This window comes from Trachemys scripta, chromosome 6, assembly GCF_013100865.1.
Source record: "Trachemys scripta elegans isolate TJP31775 chromosome 6, CAS_Tse_1.0, whole genome shotgun sequence".
Taxonomy (NCBI): Eukaryota; Metazoa; Chordata; order Testudines; family Emydidae; genus Trachemys; species Trachemys scripta.
In genome coordinates this window covers 114,887,079-114,907,365 of record NC_048303.1, presented here as the reverse complement: position 1 = coordinate 114,907,365, position 20,287 = coordinate 114,887,079, and the positions used below count along the sequence as shown (strand labels likewise).

The following is a 20,287-nucleotide window of genomic DNA, read 5'->3' as shown; positions in this document are numbered from 1 at the left end:
TCCAGCAAGATTAAAAAAAAACAACAAACCGTAACAAATCTCTCATGAATTGTTTTCTTCCTTGTGAGAGTTTGAAAGTACTTTGTTGCCTTCCTGATTTTCAAGTGACAGTCCATTAGCACACGTCTTGGGCCACTAACTGTTTGAGGGAGGGTCTAACACATGGAATGTGTTTGAGAGCAGCAGCCTGTGTGGAATGGAGTGATGCGTTGAACATATTGTTTTAAAGCGTGGGGGGTTCACTTGTGCAGAGATGACTGAAGTTTCTGAGCTGATTTGGCGTAGTGTCTCCTAACCTAATAATCCAGCTGCTTCCTGTTTCTGTGTTCAAATGTGTCTAAATAATATTCTCTTTGCAACACACTGGATACGCTAGGCAATCGGGGCAAGAGGATAAAATAGCTTGAACAATGTAAGTATCAGTAGAGTCTCTAGGCAAGATTCTGGTCTCAGTTAAGTTGAAAAGACACAGAAAAATTCCCTTCGCAGACATACTCCAGATTTGTACGGATGCAGCAGATCTGAATCTGGTGGTGTGTCAGCACAGAGTTGCCACGGATGCCAGCTACACTTGGGGAAAGGGCTTTTGTAAATAATTAGAGTTGTAAAGGCTGTGGAATGACATGAGCTTCAATTCTTTTCCAGCATTAACACTCTTGTGAAGATCAGTAAAAGTGCTGGTGTTATGCTGAAGCCTCACGCGCCAAAGCTCATCCCAGCTTTGCTGGAGTCCTTAAGCGTGTTGGAACCCCAGGTTCTCAATTATTTGAGTCTCCGCGCTACGGATCAGGAGAAAGTAAGTGTAACAACCAGGGGGTATGTTTTCACAGCCGTTTCACAAGGATTGATAGCGTCAAGGCTCCCACAGACATGAACAGAATAAATCAGCAAATCTTAGCGAGAGGCACCCCAAGGTGTTAAGTGAATTAGCTAATGTATCTACTGAACTGTTATCTGTTATTTTTATATGACACAGAGAACCCTGGAATTACTGGAGGATTTTTTTAAATGCATTGTGTGCCCCCAGTCTTTTCATAAAGGGGGAAAAAAGCAATCTTGACAATAACTGTTAGTAAATCTGACTTCAGCACTGAGTAAAATTATGGAACAACCAGAGACCTCTTGTAAATATGCAGGCTGCATCTACCCTAACAAACCTGGCACCTATTTCCTGGAAATGCAACATCTGAAGCACCATTGCTAGTTATAATGTAAGCTCCAGTAATCAGATTGGGGGTGTTTTCAGCACCGTCATTAAACCTGGGCTTTCCTAATAGAGAGGGGTACTAGACTGCGGTGATCTCCCAACGCCCCATTGCTGATATCTGCTTCTTGCCTGTAGTTATCTGAAAATGTGCACTAGTCAGAGTTTGTGGGGAAACACATTGCATTTGATGTTGAGATGTGGTGGCTTTTTCTACTGGCTTCAGATTACATCTGTTTTGTTTGTTCTGTTTCCTTTAGGCTGCAATGGATAGTGCCAGACTTAGTGCTGCTAAATCATCTCCCATGATGGAAACAATTAATATGGTAGGTGTTGGATTTAGGAAAGGTCCTAAAGTAGACATGTGGGAGGGTGGATAATGACCAAAGTGGTAACATGATGGGGAACTTCCCTTCAGGCTTTTATCAGACAACCATTCATTTGATTGTCAGAGTTCCTCAGGTATGGGCTCTTGTCCACCTCTTCGTTTAGATTATACCTTCTATCCCTCCCCCAATACTTCACACAGGTAGCTACTGGCCTTCCTTCTCCTTCATAGCAACTGCCGTGCGGCCAGATGGGGAGATCCTCATCTAGTGTCCATTGAGGTCAGTAGAGTTGTGACAATTGGCACCAGCTGAGGAGCTGCCCATGATGTGGTGAAGAGCATAGGAGTGTTTTGTTCTTAAGGGTGACAACTAATGCTCTTCCGTGGGTGACCCAACAATTTCAGGGGATGCTGAATGCTAGCATGGAGGGACTCCTCCACTTCTTTAAGAGTGCAAATACTTCTCCTCTGTAGTCTTATCTCCACTTGCTCTAGGATCTGCACTCCTAATTTGTTCCCAGCTTGGGTCCCCAGGAGGCAGTGTGAGGGAATTGCTCCTGGACACTGGCTCATAGCTCTGTTATTTTTCCCTTTCTCCTGTCCTACCAGTGGTTTTTAGTGCTTTAGACATTTAGATCTGGGCCAGGACAGTACTTCAGTGGGAAACCTTTGGGGAAAATCCAGCTGCTGTTGGAAATGGTGTAGGTTATTCAGTATTCCACACCTGTTTTTCCTGAGTTCAGCCTTCCATGGTGCCCAGGCACCCCGTCACGGGCTGGCACTCTGCTGGAGGAGCTGCCTTCTGAGTGAAAAGTACAGCTGTGGCCTCTTCTTCAGTTTGAACTCTATGGCCGTCTTCAGAAGGGATGGGGCTGTGACCGCCACTCTTTACCCAGCCTGTGACATGAAGGCAGACAGGAATATAAACACGGACGCTGTCAGCTGTCCCAGTTGTTCTTAATAAAACCTCCATTGTGTGAGGTGCTGGGGCCATTCCATGCCATTGTGGTCTCGGTGATGTGGTCTCTGAAGCACCTCACTGAGACCCCAGTGCTCCCTGAAGTAGTCAGGCACAGGCCCCATTCCGCTCACAGCGAAGCCATCCAGTGTAAAGGGAATCAAAACCATCTTGTTTTCTGTGCATCCCCTGCTCATGTGGACACAATTTCACGTGGCTTGGAGAAGCAGACACCCTTATAAAGGGCAATAGCAAATTACTCACAGGATGTATTGGCCTTGGAGGGCTCTCCTTGAGACATAAGGCCTCCAGTTTATGCACCATGCCTTGGGCTCCACCTAATGGCTCAGTTTTACCCTTGGTGACAATGTTGCCAAACGTCCTAATAATCTGAGTGAGGGCTTCTGTATTGTCAGCACAACTCCATGAGCAATATAACTTGGAATGGGAATGCTTCTTTTTTTATTACTGAGTTAAATTTATAGAAACCCTAGGAAGGAAATGGAGAAAAGTGCAATGCTTTTGATAGGATTTCTGGTGTTAGAGACATGATCATTTAAAAAATCATGGTTTTTTAGAAGAGAAATTTCCTTCCATTTGCTATCAACATCGTAGACGATTGAGATGGGAAATAATCTCAGCATTGTCTGGTTCTGATGCGTTAGCGCTGCGGTGTTGAGGTTTCACATGGTTGCTGGGGAATGTTTACATCCCTGCCAAAATTTACACCCACAAATTTATTTACTTGATAGTGGTTTTATTTTATATCTTCTTAAAAATACAAAGGGGCCAAATCAGCACTCTGATGCACCAGCTCTACAACGGGGCAAGCCTTGATTTCAGTGAGGTCGCCCCAGTGTAACGGCGTGATGCATCAGGCTGCTAATCTATATTTGGGGCCTGACCGTGTCCCTTTAAAATGAGTGCTACACAATACAATAAGCTCCCAAGTGCAGTGAAGTAAAAGCAAATAGCATCTTTTCTGTTTATGGTACAGGCCTGGCTCCAGTGTCTTCTCAAGATTTACTCTTTCATCCCTTCCCTTTCCATAGTGCTTGCAGTATCTGGATGTGTCTGTCCTTGGTGAGCTGGTTCCTAGGCTGTGTGAGCTGATCAAAAGTGGAATAGGCCTGGGCACTAAGGTACGTCTGCAGCTTTACTAAGGCTTGGGCAGCGGGGGAGGCAAAATGCTGCAATGCCAACCCTATTATGGTGTTTTTGACTCTGAAGCAGCAGCTGTAATAGCTGAAAACGGCTCATTTCCGATCAGGATTCTTGTCCACCCACATGACTTGCTTTTCGACATGTGTACGAATAACCTCACCTTTGTTGTGCAGCTGGTGGATTCGGTAGAATACGCTCATAACATCGATTTTTCTCTTGCAACCTTTCAGGGAGGCTGTGCCAGCGTCATTGTGTCACTAACCACTCAGTGTCCCCAGGACTTAACGCCGTACTCAGGTAAGGTTTCCTTTCAGAGAGGGGTTTGGTTTAAGTTGCTTTTAGAGTCTCTCCTGAATAGCCTGGTTTCCATTGTCTGCCAGCACACAGTGCTCTTCGTGTTCTCCGGCCCTCCCTTGGAGCTGCTTCACGCAGAAAAGGGTGGTAGGAATAAGCCCTAAAAGGGGTTATGGGAGTGGATCTGGAATGGGCCTAGGGCCTCTCCCTGCCACGTCCGAAGCAGACGAGCGATAGCTGTGTTTTAACCGCGGTTGCGAGCACGTTTTCCTTTGCCAGCATGACCAGGGATTAAGGGTATAACAGGGCTGTCCCCCGACACGGCTAGAGCACGTTTCCTCTCTGGAATGGGGCTTCAGCAGTGCTGCCCCACTGTGTGGAAACCTTCTTTAATGCCCTGGCCAGCTGTGTCTTTGTTCCGCTGTAGGGACTCGCTCACAGTACGAGTCTGCTGCTGCTTCAGCTCAGGCAGTCGTGGCTCACGCTGTTAGACCTGTAAGTCTTGTGTTCAGTCCCTACTGGCAACCTAATCAGGGTCACCGCTACTGTTGGAACGTCCAAGGCTTTATTGCGATTTGGGAGGCTTGGGCAGGTCTCGTCTACGTTACCAGAAGGAAATATAGTTTAATGGGTTGGGGGACAATGGGGCTGAAACCAGATGCCCTTGTAGACCAGCTATGGCTATGCGTGTCACTAGCTGCAAAACAGCAGAATTGTCCTCCTGGCTGCGCTCCAGTGACAGCTATTCTAACAGGTTTCGGTTTTGCGTGTGTACATGGGGCCAGATGAAGTTTTATCATCCTGTTAAAGGACACTTTCATGCATAATTAACAAACTAAAGAAAGCGACTGGTGCGGAAACAGAAATGATGTAATAAAATTCAGGCGCTGTAACCCATAGCGGTCCAAGTCCAAGTTTGCGTTACCAGAATCAATCCTGTCTCTTTTCAAACAGGCAAACTCATGAGTGCTTTACTCAGTGGGCTGACTGATCGCAACAGCGTGGTGCAGAAGTCTTTTGCATTTGCTATGGGGCATCTAGTTCGGGTGAGCTGGTGTCTTTTAATTGTGTTTATGATATTGTTTTTTTGGGAGGGGGATGGTTACGTGTATTTAAATGATTTGAATCTCTCTCTGACTTTTTTTAAAGACCTCCCGGGATAGTAGCACTGAGAAACTACTGCAGAAGCTCAACAGCTGGTACATGGAGAAGGAAGGTATGTGGTTTTTGGTGGATTTCAGGCTTACTGTATGAGGCAGGGAACCAGCTCCTGGGGTGGCGGGGGGAGATGCTGGGGAAGGCATGTTCTAGTATTTTCATCCCCATTCATGCAGAGCACTAATGTGTACATTAATGGAAAACACACAGTGCTACTCCTCTCCTATACACCCGTGTGACTCCCTCCCCTGCTTCCGCGGAGTGACTCTGGATTCTCACCAGCAAGGGAGACAAGTCACTGGCTCCAAATGACCAAACTGTGTAATTGTTTTCTCCCCTTGTCCTTCAGAACCGGTCTATAGGATAGGCTGTGCTTTAACTGTTCATGCCATCGGGCGCTACAGCCCGGACGTGTTGAAGAACCATGCCAAACAGGTCTTGCCTCTGGCATTTCTGGGCATGCACGAGGTCCCAGATGAAGAGAAAGGAGAGAAAGATGATTCTAATCTGTGGACCGAAGTGTGGCAGGAAAATGTACCTGGTAAGTTGATCTGGAGATCAGTAGATGCTTGCTTATTGCTGGGGCTGCTGAGAATCTAGAGGAAACATCATCCTCAAAGTTTGCGAAAAATTTAACCTTTAATTCTTCTTGGAGTGCTTGCTCACGTCCATTCCATAGTAGATGTGTGTGTTCGCCACATGCACCGGTGCTGGAAGTTTTTCCCTCAGTGGTATCCATAGTGGACCCACTCTGGCGCCCCCTGGAGTGGCACACACATGCACATAAAGGGTGCTGCCAGCTCCCCCCCATCCTCCGTTCCTTCGTGCCTCCAGTGATGGTGCTGGAACGTCTGCTGCTTTGGCTAGCTTTTCACTTCGTTCAGTGTGTCTCACAAACTTTTTTTCCTGTAAAATAGTTGTATATAGTTACCCTTAGTGTGTGTTCCAGTTAGTTGGTTCCAGACGGGACTCAGCCTAGAGACTGGGCATGCCCTGGTCCCCAGGCTTTCAGCCATGCGATCATTGTAAGTGGCCTGTGCCCATCAGCGACCCGCATGATAGTTGTTTAAGGTGTCTAGGCAAAAGACACACAAGCGACAAGTGTCACATCTCTAAATCATTTAAACCCCAAACAAAAAAAGGAGAGACACATCCATCCCAGGGCGCTCCTGAGGGAATCGGTGCTGACCCCGGCACCAGAGCAGAGGGCCGACTCGGCCCCGAGCACTGCAGCATCGGTGCGGAATGCCCTGCTGGCACCTTCTACAAGCCGGCACCAATCCCCCTCCCCGGCTCCAGCCAACAAGCCCAAGAGGACCGTGAGGGGAAGATCTCTCACTTCCCATAAAGAGAGGGCTGGAGGAGAGCCAAGACCCATGCTGGGCAGCTCAACACCTCCGTCAGGGAGTCGAGCCCCAGCTCAAGTCGAGTGGTCTAGCCCATCCTGTACCAGGGGCGGCTCCAGGCACCAGCGCAGCAAGCGTGTGCCTGGGGCGGCAAGCCGCGGGGCGCGTCCTGCCGGTCCCTGTGAGGGCGGCAGTTAGGCTGCCTTTGGTGGCATGCCTGTGGGAGGTCTGCTGGTCCTGCGGATTCAGTGGCAATTCTGCGGCAGGGACGCCGAAGGTGCGGCACCTGCGGACCTCCCGCAGGCATGCCACCGAATCGGCGTGACCAGCGGACCACCCGCAGGCGCGCCGCCGAAAGCCTCCTGACTGCTGTGCTTGGGGTGGCAAAACACATAGAGCCGCCCCTGCCCCGTACCATGCCTGCCACACCGGATGTTGACGAGGGCCTCTGTCAACTCGAAGTCCCGTCGACACCCGAGGCACTGCAGGCAGTGATACCCAAGCCCAAGGGTAAACCCGCCTTGGGACCGTTCCGCGTGTCCCCACCTCAGTGGCACCGTTCCCCATCGTGGGGGACGTCCCGCCAGCACTCACCCACATGGAGCTGTCATGCCTTGGAAGTAGGGAGACAGGTTCAAAGAACCCCTCTTCCGTCTCCGGACCCTGGGCACCGACAGGGGGATTCAAGGCGCGGCTCACTGGTGACCTGGTACAGACCTGTGTTGGCATGCGCCCTGAGACCAACCCTTCATGTCTCCAACACCTCGGCACTGATCAGTTGAGCGGGGCGGCCTGATCCCGGCAGGGCGGCCCGAACCTGCCAGGACTGGGGAGAAGTGCCTCTCTCCCCTTCCCCTTCCCCTTCCCCTTCCCCTCCCCCTCCCAGGAGGAAGTCCTCTCTCCGCACCAGAGCACCCTCCTGCACCCCACATTCCTCATCCCTGGCCCCACCCCACAGCCTGCACCCCCAGCCAGAGCTCTCATGCCCCCCATCCCCATCCTGTGTCCCAGCCCTGAGCCCCTCATCCCCAGCCCCACCCTAGAGCCCACACTCCCAGCTGGAGTGCCCCTTACCCCCCGCGAGGTGCTGGATACTATTGCAATGGGGGATATCTACTTTTCTTTTTTAATCTCGGCCCAGCATTCAAAAGCTTTATGGAATGAAGTTTGCTCTCTCTGCAGGTGCTGACGTGGGGAGGGGTATTAAGGCTGATGGCCCAGGGCCTGGGCTAGCCTGATGGAAATTGAAGATCTCGTTTGATTTGGGATCCACTAGGTGGTGCTCATAGTATTAACTCCAGAGAGTGGGTGCTCCCCAATAGGAGGGCTCTAGATACCAATTTCAACACCTTTATGTCCTGGGATGAAGGAAGATGCAGCTGTGTAATTTGCCCCTTTGCGAGTGACATGCTAGCTCTTTCTTTGCTGTTTAGTGACCTGGTTTCAAAATTCCCAGCCAGTCAGTAGGTTACTGTTGCAGACCTCTTCCCCAGGACCTGAGGAGCTGCTGCCATCAAATTAGCAAGGGATGTGGTTTTTTAAGAAAAATAAAATTTCCCTGGAAATCGACAAGAGAAATACCCTAATCCCCACGAGATCAAGGGATGGAGATTGGCTCACCTGTTCAATTGTGTATTGAAGACCCTCTTAAATCAGCTCTGAAGGATCTAGCAAACAAAACCGTTTCGATGAGGAGGAGCTGGAATGACTGTTGTTTGGCCACACGATGAGTCACCTGGAGGTTATCTGGTGACTCAGCTCACAGCCAGAAGAGAAGAATCCTTTTACTGCTTGAGGATCAGCTTTTTGTTCCTTTGATGTCATACAATTACAGCTTTTCTTTGTGTTTGATACACAGGCACTTACGGTGGCATTAGATTGTATATGCAGGAGTTGATCGCCATTACCCAGAAGGCTCTGCAGTCCCAGTCTTGGAAGATGAAAGCCCAGGGAGCGGCTGCCATGGCCTCTATTGCCAAACAAACTGGTTCCCTGGTACCACCCCATCTGGGAATGGTGGTTGGTGCATTGTTGCAAGGTCTGTCTGGAAGAACGTGGGCAGGAAAGGTAAAGAAACAATTGGGGCCAAGTGGCTTGAGAGAGGCTCAGGTGTTCAGTCCCTTAGCCCAGAAACAGAACATAGAGAGCCATAAACATTCCCGTTCCTGCAGGGAGTGGGATTCCAAATGTATCTTGCTTTGGTTGATGGACTCTTCCTGACCTGTGTGTTCCTGATACACAAAGAGGGGCACTGAGGTGGTCTGGCCCAGACATGCAGCTGTTCAGTGGCTCAGATACCCAAACTGCTTTGTTCCTATTCGATTTAGAGCGAGTTTTTAAATGACATGTTTTTGTGTGCATGTTTTTAAACGACAAGGCATGGAACCACAGTAACTAAAGGTGGTGGAAATGGGGAAACTCTGGCTATGCCCAGCCGGTAATGGAAATAAGTGCACCAAGTAGCATACTGTGGAGTTTAAAAAAACTCAAAAACCTTAATGTAAATGAGAATCTGGTTCTTCAGACTACTTTCTATCCCTCTGGCAGCGCACGTTTAGACACGTTGAGGCCCAGCTATGCAGCAGGACAGTGTGAGTGAGAACCCGTCCGGGTCGTGTTTTTGGAATGTAGGCATCTAGTGAGCTAGTTTACCACGGGAAGAATGAGTGATGGGAGAGGATGAGATTAAAACAGTGCAGTTTACCGTGGAGTGATGGAAAGAATGTGCCCCTTGTAGAGGTGAGTGGCATTTGGATGCTTCTGCAGCATCTGCCTGAGCCACAGAGTTAGGGATACCAGTGACAACTGCAGGAGGAAAGCACTGTCTCGCGGTGAAGTTGTTCTCATGAACACGTCTCACTTTTTTGTTTTAATGCTCACAGGAGGAGCTGCTGAAAGCTATCGCCAGCGTCGTTTCTGCATGCAGGTAACTGTCCCTATAGGGAAACATTGTTTAATCAAATGGGTTCCCTGTGCCTATTTATGCATGGCCACTGCCTTTTCCTGTGCTGAGGGAGAATTCATTGCCACCTGCTCTTTCCAGGGAGGAGTAGGAGGTCATAGGAACTGTTGCCTCCCTAATCTCCCCCTGGGACATAGACGCTTTTTCTCCTCTCCCTGCTGATCTGAGGCTGGGGGCTGTGGGGCAGAAGCCAGAGTTGGCAGCAGAGCTGCTCAGTGGATGTAGGGACAGGATGGGAGGAGTGGGATGGTGAAGATGGTGAATGGATGGGCGAGTGGACTATGGGAGTGGGAAAGCCAGAGGGATGGGATTGAGAGAGAGGATGAGGGACAGAGGAGGAAGTGATGGGGGGGTTGTGTTGAAAGTGTGTGAGAGGAGGTAGGGGAAGAACACAGGAAGTGGGGAAAATGTGAGGAAGAAGAAAGGAAGAGGGAATAACAGTTACTGCAAGACTGAGGAAGAGCTCAGGTTCAGAAATGTACTTACAGGGAAGGAAGGGAGAACGAATGGAGCCACAAAGAGTGAAACGTTGCCCTTAGAACGGAGGGTGCGTGTATGTACGCTGGTTAATGCTGGGAGAAGGAATTCCTTGCCTCTGGTGGAGATTCGCACACTCTGGAGCTAATGGGTTAACTTTTGTTCTTAGAGATTTGTTCTCCTGAATAGCATTTTTCCCATTTGCGAATGCCCCAGACTCCACCAAATGACAAGGAACCCCTCCTTCTTCCGAGAAAAACTTTCCAGAGGAGAGTGCCATTAGGACGCAGCTCCAAGGGCTGCATCTTCTCCTTGCAAATTACTGGATATTTTGGGGGATGGCCAGAAGATCTTGTCTAGAGCACTTTGAACCAGCCATACCAGGCCTAGAAAAGGGCCCAGTCCGGCTCTGAGCTCTTCACTGACACCTGTGTGTGTGTGTGTGTGTGTGTGTGTGTGTGTAATAACACATTTTATTTAACCTATATTAAAATAAAAAGGATGGAAAGTCTGAATTGTGGCAGTAATTGTGAGACGTCCTGGGTTCAAGGTGTCGGAGCTGCTTACTTAACTAACAGCCTCGTGGGGGTGTAACTTGTGTTTGACCTTCCATGTACTTCTGGTGTTTCAGTGCAGAGTTGCAGAAGTCTGTGCCCAATCAGCCCAGCGTCAATGATGTTGTCCAGGCTGTCCTGAAAGAGTGTCGCAAAGAGAACCTCAAGTACAAGATGGTAGCGCTCCGATGTACGGCAGACGTGCTGAAGGCGACAAAGGAAGACCGTTTCCAAGAGCTGGCGGACATCATCTTTCCGATGATAAAGAAGGTGACGCATCAGCTTTTTGATTTACTTTTTTTTGAAAACCAGCTGGTGGTGGTAGGCCTGCCTGGGTGAAGTCTTGTTCATGGGTTTTTTTCTCCTCAGAGCTGATGCTTTGAAAAGCTCTCCCCATTCAGACTGGTCCAGTACAAGTATGAACGTCTCCCACTTGTAATCTCACAAGGTTTTTCCCAATCCCCACTTTTTTGTTTGTTTGTCTAGTCTTAGCCCCTCACCTTTTCCGTGAAGCTAAACCAGAGTTCCATGTGGTTTCCGGCATGCGGTGCTTCTCCAGAAAGACATTAAAACCCAAGTCCCTGGCTGCTCTGGTGGAAATGAAAGATCCCATGACACTGTCTCAAACCACAGGGTTTTCATAGCATTTCTCCTCCAAACCCACCGTTGTGCAATGTGATGTCTACCGGGTCCAGCCCCCCATCTGAATCTTGAAGAGTGTGACTTGGGCTGAAGCCAATGGGAACTACAAGTGTGCTGCACCTCTGAAAACTCGGCCCTGTGTTGTTAAAGCGCTTTGGGGTCCTTCTGGATGAAAGACAGCATAGAAATTAATAACATTTCTGTAGCTTTTCCTGATGGCAACAGAACTTCAATGAATTGAGGTTCTCTAACTGTGTGTGTGTGTGTGTGTGTGTGTGTGTGTGTATTATATGATGACTAGATACAGAGGCTGGTTGTTAGCAAAGCGTAATGTCCTGTCTTTCCCCCCCATTCCTGGTACCTCTCCAGAATTCTCATGAGAGCATAGGAGCTGGTTCACCAAAGAATGATGATGACGAGAATGAAAAAGAAAAGGAGCTTCAAATGGAATCTCTGCTCTGTGCCTTTGAGAGTTTGGGCAAGGCCTGGCCTAGGAATCTGGAGACACAGCGTAAGTTGGATCAGACAAATAATGAGCAAAGCTGGCAGAGTGTGGATCAAAGAGCGTTTGCTTAAAAAAGGGACTCCACCAGAAAGCATGTTAAGGGATACGGAGGAATGTCCAGGGCTTTCAAGAGCCATTTGCTTGAGCAGCGGGGTCAGTTGGTGCAATCTGCTGGATATGCCATCTTGGCAGTAATTTACAGTAACTGGGGAAGATGCTGTCTTTTGCACTCCAACAAACATACACTGCATATCCTGTCTTTCCCCAGGCTCACCCCTGAAGAGTCCTTACAAGTGCACTAAATGCCATGCCCCAAGCTGTTTCGAAGGCGAAGAGTGATGTGATGGGACATGTAGGCCAATGTTTTCTAACTGGGGGTGCCTGAAGCAAGACCCCTAAATAAGTGGCCTGGTTTTCCCAGGTGCTGAGCACCCACTGTTTCCACTAATGTCAATAGGAATTTCAGGGGCTCAGCACCTCTGAATGATCAGGCCCCTTTTTATTGAGATGACAGAATGTGGATTTAGTTGCCTGTGATTTGGCCCCCATGTATGGAAGTGTTGCCCCATCAGGATTAACCAGGGTTTCAGGGCCCTGTGTGGGAGGAGGATGTTTTGATCTCCTTGCAGTGACTGAAGCCAGATCTAATTTGGAGCATGAACATAGACAGCGATATTTGTGTGAAGTAGGGAACGTTCACATCTTCCTTCCCCTTATTAATGTAACGACACCCTAATTTGTTGTTTTCAGGCTGCTATTGGCAAGAGCTGTGCAAATTAATGTGTGAGCGTCTGAAACTCAGTACGTGGAAAGTGCAGCTTGGAGTGCTACAGGCCATGAACGCCTATTTTCAAGGGTAATTTTCCTGCTTGTGCTTCACTTTTATTTCCTGCCTTCACTCAGGCATTTCAATCCTTTTCATGAAATTGTGACAAATGCGCTGTTATGTTGGCTGTAATGATTCCTCAGAGTAAGCCAAGCAGATCCGTAGAGTGGCTTGTTTCCTTCGGCACGAGTCTCACACTGCTTTTACATTTGCTAGGTTAATGCTTTTTGAAGAGGTGCACTCAGACCCTGGGGCTTTGACAGAAATCCTGTTGGAAACCTGCTCGTCTATCACACACTCTTTAGGTAAATGTATTTTCCCAGCAGGCGGCTGGTGATGAACAGCTCGTGTAAATGCTTGTCTTCTGGGAGCTGGCTGGTGGATATATTTGAATCTCTCTCTCTTTCTCGGGACATGTTCACTGAAGTGTAATCTGTAACGTTAGAGCCCGTAACTTTGAGTTCCCTTTAAGCTCCCTCCCTTGGAATGGCTGCTGACGACTATTGCCCGTGATGGCTTTGACCAGAAGTGTCTTACTGTTCTAGAGCAGGAACACCTCTTCCTCTCCAATAGTAAATACCTTGATTTTGGAGGTGGTAGATTGCTGTGTGGGCTCCTGTACTTTCTACATATCCATAACTTCACCTTTTTTAAGTGTCCTCCTTGCAGAAGATGAGTCACGTAGGATTGGAGAACTGAATGAAACATAATTTTCCCAGTCTCTTCATTCAGACTTTTTATAGCTAGGCCAAGTTCACACCTGAAACAATATCCCATCTTTATCTCTGGTGTAGTTCCCTCAAAGTCAGTGGAGTTACACCAGAGACTATTTTGGCCCTGTATATCCATGATCATTGTCTAGGATGGAAAATTTCTTACCCAAGAATTTCCTTTCTGCTGGCAGCATCTCCCATCATTCTAATATATCTGGGTTGCTCCCCTGCACTCTGCGGTTCCTGGAGGCAGTTCAGAGCTGCAATGCAGCGTGCGCTGGCCATGCCTCCTCTTGCTGCTTGCCATCAGATGAGTCATTTCAGAGCTGTATAAAAACTCATATGCAGTGTTGTTGTAGCCACCTTGGTCCCAGATATTAGAGAGACATGGTGGGTGAGGTAATATCTTTTATTGGACCAACTTCTGTTGGAGAGAGACAAACTTTTGAGCTTACACAGCGCTCTTTTTCGGGTCTGGGAAATGTCACAGCTAAATACAAGGCGCAACGGATTATTTAGCATAAGGAGTTAATACATATTTCAAGGGACCATTCGAGGAAAAGTGGCCCATTAACATAGTTCACCAGTCGTAAGGGGGCGAGGAGGAAGCTGGGGGTGGGGTAGGTTAGTGAGTTAGAGATTGTTGTAATAAGCCATAAATCCACTGTGTCTATTCAGTCTGGGATTTTTCATGTCTAGCAAAGTTACGAAGTTAAGCTTAAAAATCAAGCACTAAAAATCATGGCTTCCACTCTCCTGTCCGTTAGGTCTTAAGGAATAACCATTTCCCTAGCTAGGGAGGTTATTGTGGCCCTGGGCTTCAGCGAGAGCATTCTCTGGTTCTTGCAGTTAATAGAACCGGAAGTCTTGATTGCTGATACGTTTAACCTGTGTCAGACTTGTCCCTGATTATGTCTTTGAAGGAGGAGCGCAGGGGACTTGCTGCCTCGGGGGAGGATTTGGAGGGAAGGTATTTGCTTTGAGGCTTACCCTCAGGAGCCTTCTCAGGTTCGATCTGGACTGTGGCCACAACCTTTTTGCACATGGCCTCAAACTTCTCAGGGGAAAAAAAATTGTTGCATTTTTTTCCAAGTCTTGCATGGGGTTGGAGACCTAAAGCTTTCCTTCCTCGGCAGAGGGGGAGGAGTCTGACTCAGAGGATGTCTCTCTTCTGGAATATTTTGTTCTTTTTTCCTCCCCCTTTTTATTCGTTGTGGACTTTTTTGGCGAGCTTTGCTGGAGACAGTGACCAGACGTGACTTGCTTTGTGCAGAGCCCGGAGAAGTTTCTCCCTGGCAGTGTGCTCCTTCAGGATCCCATGCTTCTTGAGCAGGAGACGGGATCTCATTATCACGGTTCTCTGACTCAAACTGGGGGGGGGCTGGATATAACCCTGAGGGTGCTCAAGGCCCATTCCCAGATGTACCCCTGGGTCGTCTGGATGAAGTCCTCCTTAGAGCCTGTTCTGCCCGAGGTCTCCTGGTCAGGCTTTTCTGGGTGGAGTTGTGGGGAGGGGTCCCAACATGCCTGTCTGACTCAGAGCCTCACTCCCAGGCGGGCGCTAGGGTTGGCTGCCTGGGAGGAGGCTGGCCATAATTCGCCCTCTGCTGATCTTGGGAAGGCTCTGTCACGTGCAGAGCACAATTCGGGTCTAGCCTGGCGTTTGTGCCAGGCCAGTAAGGGGGCAAAGGGGCTCAGCAGGAAGGCGTTGCAGTGGAGGCTCCAGGGGCTGGAGCTGCACAGACCCTCACCCAGGAAGAAGGAAGGAGAAAAGGCTCACTACTGCCTGAAAAGGGCAATAAACAATAAAGGGACGGGAGTAAATGAACTGTCACTTTGCGGCTGCAGAGGCAGGAGATCTGGCAGCAAGTGGGAGGAGGGGGCATGACCAGCACATGCTGCATCCCAGCTGTGAGGCGCTTCCGGGACCTGTGGGGTGAAGGGAAGCAGCCCCACTCCAGACCTCTCAGGATGGTGGGAGATGATGGGCTGCAAAAAGAAACCAGAGATAAAAGGTGCACCACAGACTCTCAAGAGAGGCCATGTTTGTGCCCTCCCAGTCCTGCTATGCTCCAAACATGCCCCTCCTGCACCCTACCCCATGGCCAAGGAAGGAGCCCTAAGGCTGTCGGCAGTTCCCGTGTTGGGGGAATTGTCCCCTGGGCAGATATAGGGCTCTTAGGGCCCCTTTATGCCACTTCCATCCTTTTATGTGGCTTAAAGGGGCCAGTGGGATAAGGATATCACCCCAGGGGCTGAGGACCGTGGAAACTTTTGTGCAAGTTATGGTCACAGGAAAACAACTTGGTCTCTGGTGACTTTGGCTGCATGCTTTGGGTAAAAGCCCATATAACATAACCTAATATCCTATTTGTTTAGGAAATACCTGGATGATTATTTTAAGCATTGCCAAGCCACAAGTTGATTGAAAGGCGATTCCTCTACATAAAGCGTTTTCTCAAGGGCTCCGATGTAGGAATATGACTGTACTGCAATTTCACCAGCTTTGTTAGCCTCCAATTCCTCTTTAACCCATGGAAGGGTTGCATTGTGGATCCTGTACCAGAAGGCAATGCATGATGCTTTTCTAACATGGTGGGGGAGTCTGTGTATTTGCAGACTCCATACTGCTAATACACCTGACTGTCCGGGGGGGTTTCTGAGCTGGCCATATGATGGACAGAAGTGTTTGGAGCTACAAAAGCTTAAGTACTTTGTGGAAAGAAATGGCTAAAGCTGTATTTGTGCCACTGATGTATACTCCGCTTTGAAAGTTGGAATGCATTCTTTCTCCATAGAAAATAGGAGCTACACCTCCATCAGAACAGAAGCGCTGTCTGTGATAGAACTGCTGCTTACCAGACTTAAAGGTGAGGTTCTTTGTTTGCTTTGAGACTCCAGCTCAGCGTGTGGCCCCGAGGCCTGGAAGGGCGGAGAGACGATGCCTTCTGTTGCTCTGCATTTACTCTGCTGGGTGATTTAGGAGCAACGTTGACCAGCTGCATGTAGCCCTTCGCACCTGGCAGGACAGCGCAGCACTGACATGGGGTGGAGGCGGGAAAAGTGGGAGGGAGAAATTCTGAGTTAGGCGTGGAGAAGCTGTGGATGAATCTAAGGTCGGGAATACAAGGTCTGCCCCCTTTGGCGTGAGAACCCTTCAGGAGAGTTAGGTGGAGACAGCACATTGCTGGGAGGCAGGATATCGAGGTTCATTCTCCAGCTCTGTCTCAGACTCACGGTGCCAGATTCTGCATTGTGCTCTGGCCCTTCTATGCTGCTCCATGGCTGGCATTGGTGGAAATGCTGCCTGCCCCCTGGAGGGCTGGAGGAGGTTTTGCTGATGCAGGAAGTGCTTCTCTTCTTGTAACACCTGTGCTGAATTTAGCCCCTCAGTTTGGGGTTCCATCCCCTTTAAGGCCTAAACAGGTGTGTTCCTTCAAGTGTCCTACGTGGCTGCAGTTGCTCTTTATTTAGTGAACTTTCTCCTGTGAGCCTTTAGGTTCCTGCTCTAGCTCCGTGCGTCTCCTTTAGTGGAAGAGGGCTGTGTAAAGTCCTTTTTCCTGCTGCTTTTCTGGTTGCTCCATGATTCACTTGGCGCAATCATGAAGTGAGAAAGAAATGCCCCCAAACCCCTCTTTCCCTCATGCTGAGCACTGTGAAGCACATTTAGCCAGGCCTTGGTGGGCACATCTCCTGTGCCAGTCCGTGGGACTTGCATCTGTGTAAGGCCGGCTGAATTTCTCCACATGGTTGATAATCCTGCAGGATCTCCTCCCTGAATAGCGATTTGGATCAAGCGTAGAACTCGAAGCAGTGCCTGTTTCATGATGTCCGGGGGCCTAGTTACTTTGCATCATTCTGGTATTCATTTGAAAATGCAGCTGTTTATCTCTTTTTATCCACGCAGAGTCTAAACAATGGGACAGCCTGCCACTGGAAAGCAGAGCGCTCCTCATTGGCTCACTTACTACCATGGTATTGGACAGCAGACCTGAGCTGCAAGAGAAAGCATCTTTATTGAAGAAAACACTTGAAAACCTTGACTAAATTGTAAAACACCAACAGCAAAGTGCCATGTAAAACAAAAACAAGTGCAGTGTGATCCGAAAACCAAGTGGGGAAATGAAGATTTAATCTGTAGCATGCATCATTCCTTGGCCAAAATAAAAAATGCCTTAAATTCTGTTCCCCATTAACTGTATTTTTACTGTTTTAAGCAGCTGGTTAGTAAACAACTTTGAAGTTGTGGAAAAAATAGTTGTATCAGTAAATACCTCTAAAGATCGCCCTAAAAGACTTATAGGTGTGTGATCTAAAAGAAGTATTAAGGGCAAGAAGCATCTGATTCTTAAAATAGGCAAAGGATGTAACTTAATTTACCCTAGATCCCAAATGCCCCGTAAAGAATTGTTGAAGGTGGCTGAAGAACCAACAGCTCTGGAAAGTTTAAATGCTTGTTTTCATTTCACTGAACCTTGCCTGTGGCGGTTTAATACTTGGTGCCCAACTAGTGATTCTTTAAGTCTCTCCAGGAGATCGGGGGCAACTAATATTTATATTAACGAGGGTTGAAATCCTGCCTCCGTTTAAATCAATGGCAGAATTCCCATTGACTTCACTGGGGGCAAGATTTCATCCCAGAACTCCCAGCTCACTGCTAGCCCAGTCTGGTCCTCCCTGGCACACACTCCCAGTGTTTGTGAAATATGAAAGGCAGAATATTGTTGACTTATTTCCTCCGTCTCTGACTTGAGTGGATTTAGCAAATCCATGCCCCCTTCACAGCTAATGGATCCGTGCCTCCCACATTTTAAACAACAATGATTTTCTCCAAAAGTATGCACCTGAAAGAGCACTTTAATGAGCTGCCTGGGGCTGAGGTGGTTTGGATCTGTAAGAAATGACAGGTGGGGAACACTGCTCTTCTCCAAGTTGTTTTGCATGACACTCCTTAACTGCAGCAAAAAATGACACCCCCCCCCCCCCAACTTTTTCTAGAAAATGTTTTTCCAGAGTGTTCAGTTTGCCATGATGGAAATTTTTATAGTAGTAGTCTTTTTTTCATGTTTGTAACTCTGTTCTTGCTTTGGAAAGCGGTAACAATTTAGACTTCTCAATGTTTGTAACAAACTGAATAATGGATATCATCTATCAGTCGCCAGCTCACACTGGTTTCTAGAAAATACTTTTAATTTGCACTTAATAAGAAAGACCATATCTGCATTAACATGGAGTAAAAATTCTATTTGATTAAATGGCCACGCTCCCCTATCCCCCCTCTTTTTTAGACAAAAGGCGTAAACCTGGATGCTGTGACGACAGGCTTTAGAAATGTAAAATGACTACTGTAACCTTAGCGTGGGTAGTTCATCGCTTTGCTGAGTATGAATAAAATCATGAGCGTTGGCAACCTCACAGCCATGGATTTCAGCAGAGAAAGACTTGTTGTTTTCTTAAAGACTCCCTCCAGTCCCTTTCTGACTTTCTCTCCCCCAGTAGATTATCAAATAACCTTGCCAACCATCATTGCTCTGTGTTGCTGGCATATTCAGGATTGAGTATTCAGTACCTACCTTTCCCTCAGGTGTGTGCTATTTCACGTACATTGGAAAAGCATTAAACTAGCTTACTAGTCTGATGTTGTACCTAGGGGGAGGGGCAGTGCAGTCCATACCCATCTCATCAGAAAATTTCAGCCAATGTTGGGGTAAGACTCTTCATTTTATGGCACTTCTGTATCAAGCTCTAATGCATCTTGTATTAGCACACATTAGGCAATCCCTTGGTGCTGAGAGCTGGTGCTAAAACATTTGATCTATGACTTAGTGGCTGGGAGCTGCTGTTTGTTTACATTGTTTGGATTACCAAGCACATTTGTAAATTTTAAAAGCTTATTGGGCAAACACTTGCATAAGAGGGTACCATTTGAACAAATTGCCTTCCCTGAAACCTTTCCACAGGAGCTCATTTTTGTATGAATGAGAATTCCCCGTGTTGCTTTGCTGTCGCTGTTGTTCGTCTGACTTATTCTTTTTCATATAGTTCAAAGCAACAGACAGTTACAGGAAACCAAGCGCTCCCAGTCGCTGAGCCCTTGATTTCAGCAGGGATGTGCGTATTGGGAGGCAGTACCTAAGATTATGTAGCCCTAGCTAGAGCAACTGGGCTAGCTGCCGTAACAAATGTTTTTCTGCTAGGGGTTTATAGTACATAGAAGAAGAGGTTCTAGAAATTCTACTGGTATCTGGATTGACAACTGTGGCCAGGATTACTGGGAAGCTGGAGATGGTGTATTAAAATCTGACTCATAAAGCAATATGTTTTTAATGATTAAAAGTATGGATTCAGAATTCTTCTACAGCATGTGCCTATACACCGAACCTACCTGCACAGAAGTTGATATGAATTTAAACCAAGGTCTGATTTCTACCCCCCTTTTCATTTGTAAACTTGACAGGAAAAAAAAAATAGATGTGGCCTTCCTAGAGTTTTTCCTCTGAAAGTGATTGCACTATGTAAAACACACTGTACTTTGCCCAAGATGGGCATTTCTTGTGCTGCTGCTTTGTAGACCAAGAGTGAGGCGTGCAAGTCTGACACTAGCACTCATTCTAACCTGCAAGCTGTTGCTTAAATGGATGTATATTAAGAAAAGTTTTCTAATGTTGCAAGGTCTCCATCAAATTCATTGTGATCTGTACTTGGATGTTGAAGTATGTAAATGGACTGATTGAAAGAAAACCCTCCCGTTTACCAAAAAGGTAACATTAAATAAAGGTGCATGACCTGTTCTTGGAAGCAACTGGTAATTTTTTCCCTATTAATGTGTCAAAATTTAACCTACCCAGCACTTTCTAACATTCAAAGCTGGCATTAATATTATGAACTAGTCATACATGACTGGTAACTTCCCCCCTCCCACCTTAGGAGCAGTTCAAGCTGCTGTCTCATCTCTCAGCTACTCCCAAAGTCTAAAAAATATAAAATGGTTTTATTTCAAATAGTGGCTTTGCGCCAAGCCATGGCCCCTCGAGCTGGGTTACTGCCAGTTAGAATAGACTGCATTTCTGGCCTGTGGAGGTCAGTAGGGTTGCATAGATGTCAGCAAAGGCAGGACTGGGCTGTGATGTTGAATGTTGCATAATAAGCAATGTTT

General features: G+C 47.7%; 1 protein-coding gene across 4 annotated transcripts in view; it reads left to right on the top strand.

The window, feature by feature from the left end:
• ECPAS (Ecm29 proteasome adaptor and scaffold) overlaps window positions 1-19,922 on the top strand; it is an 86,407-nt gene extending 66,485 nt beyond the window's left edge. For 3 of the 4 annotated variants that reach the window (XM_034773186.1, XM_034773185.1, XM_034773187.1), the window contains 15 exons: window positions 646-796; window positions 1,465-1,530; window positions 3,543-3,632; window positions 3,885-3,951; window positions 4,903-4,994; window positions 5,098-5,164; window positions 5,456-5,647; window positions 8,311-8,519; window positions 9,335-9,378; window positions 10,523-10,715; window positions 11,457-11,598; window positions 12,343-12,448; window positions 12,635-12,723; window positions 15,930-16,001; window positions 17,039-17,178. In XM_034773186.1, coding sequence (XP_034629077.1) covers window positions 646-796; window positions 1,465-1,530; window positions 3,543-3,632; window positions 3,885-3,951; window positions 4,903-4,994; window positions 5,098-5,164; window positions 5,456-5,647; window positions 8,311-8,519; window positions 9,335-9,378; window positions 10,523-10,715; window positions 11,457-11,598; window positions 12,343-12,448; window positions 12,635-12,723; window positions 15,930-16,001; window positions 17,039-17,178 — 1,720 coding nt within the window. Of the gene's footprint in view, window positions 1-645; window positions 797-1,464; window positions 1,531-3,542; window positions 3,633-3,884; window positions 3,952-4,902; window positions 4,995-5,097; window positions 5,165-5,455; window positions 5,648-8,310; window positions 8,520-9,334; window positions 9,379-10,522; window positions 10,716-11,456; window positions 11,599-12,342; window positions 12,449-12,634; window positions 12,724-15,929; window positions 16,002-17,038 lie in introns of all 4 variants that reach the window. The other variant, XM_034773184.1, reaches the window with a different exon arrangement.
• Window positions 19,923-20,287: the final 365 nt, after the last annotated feature.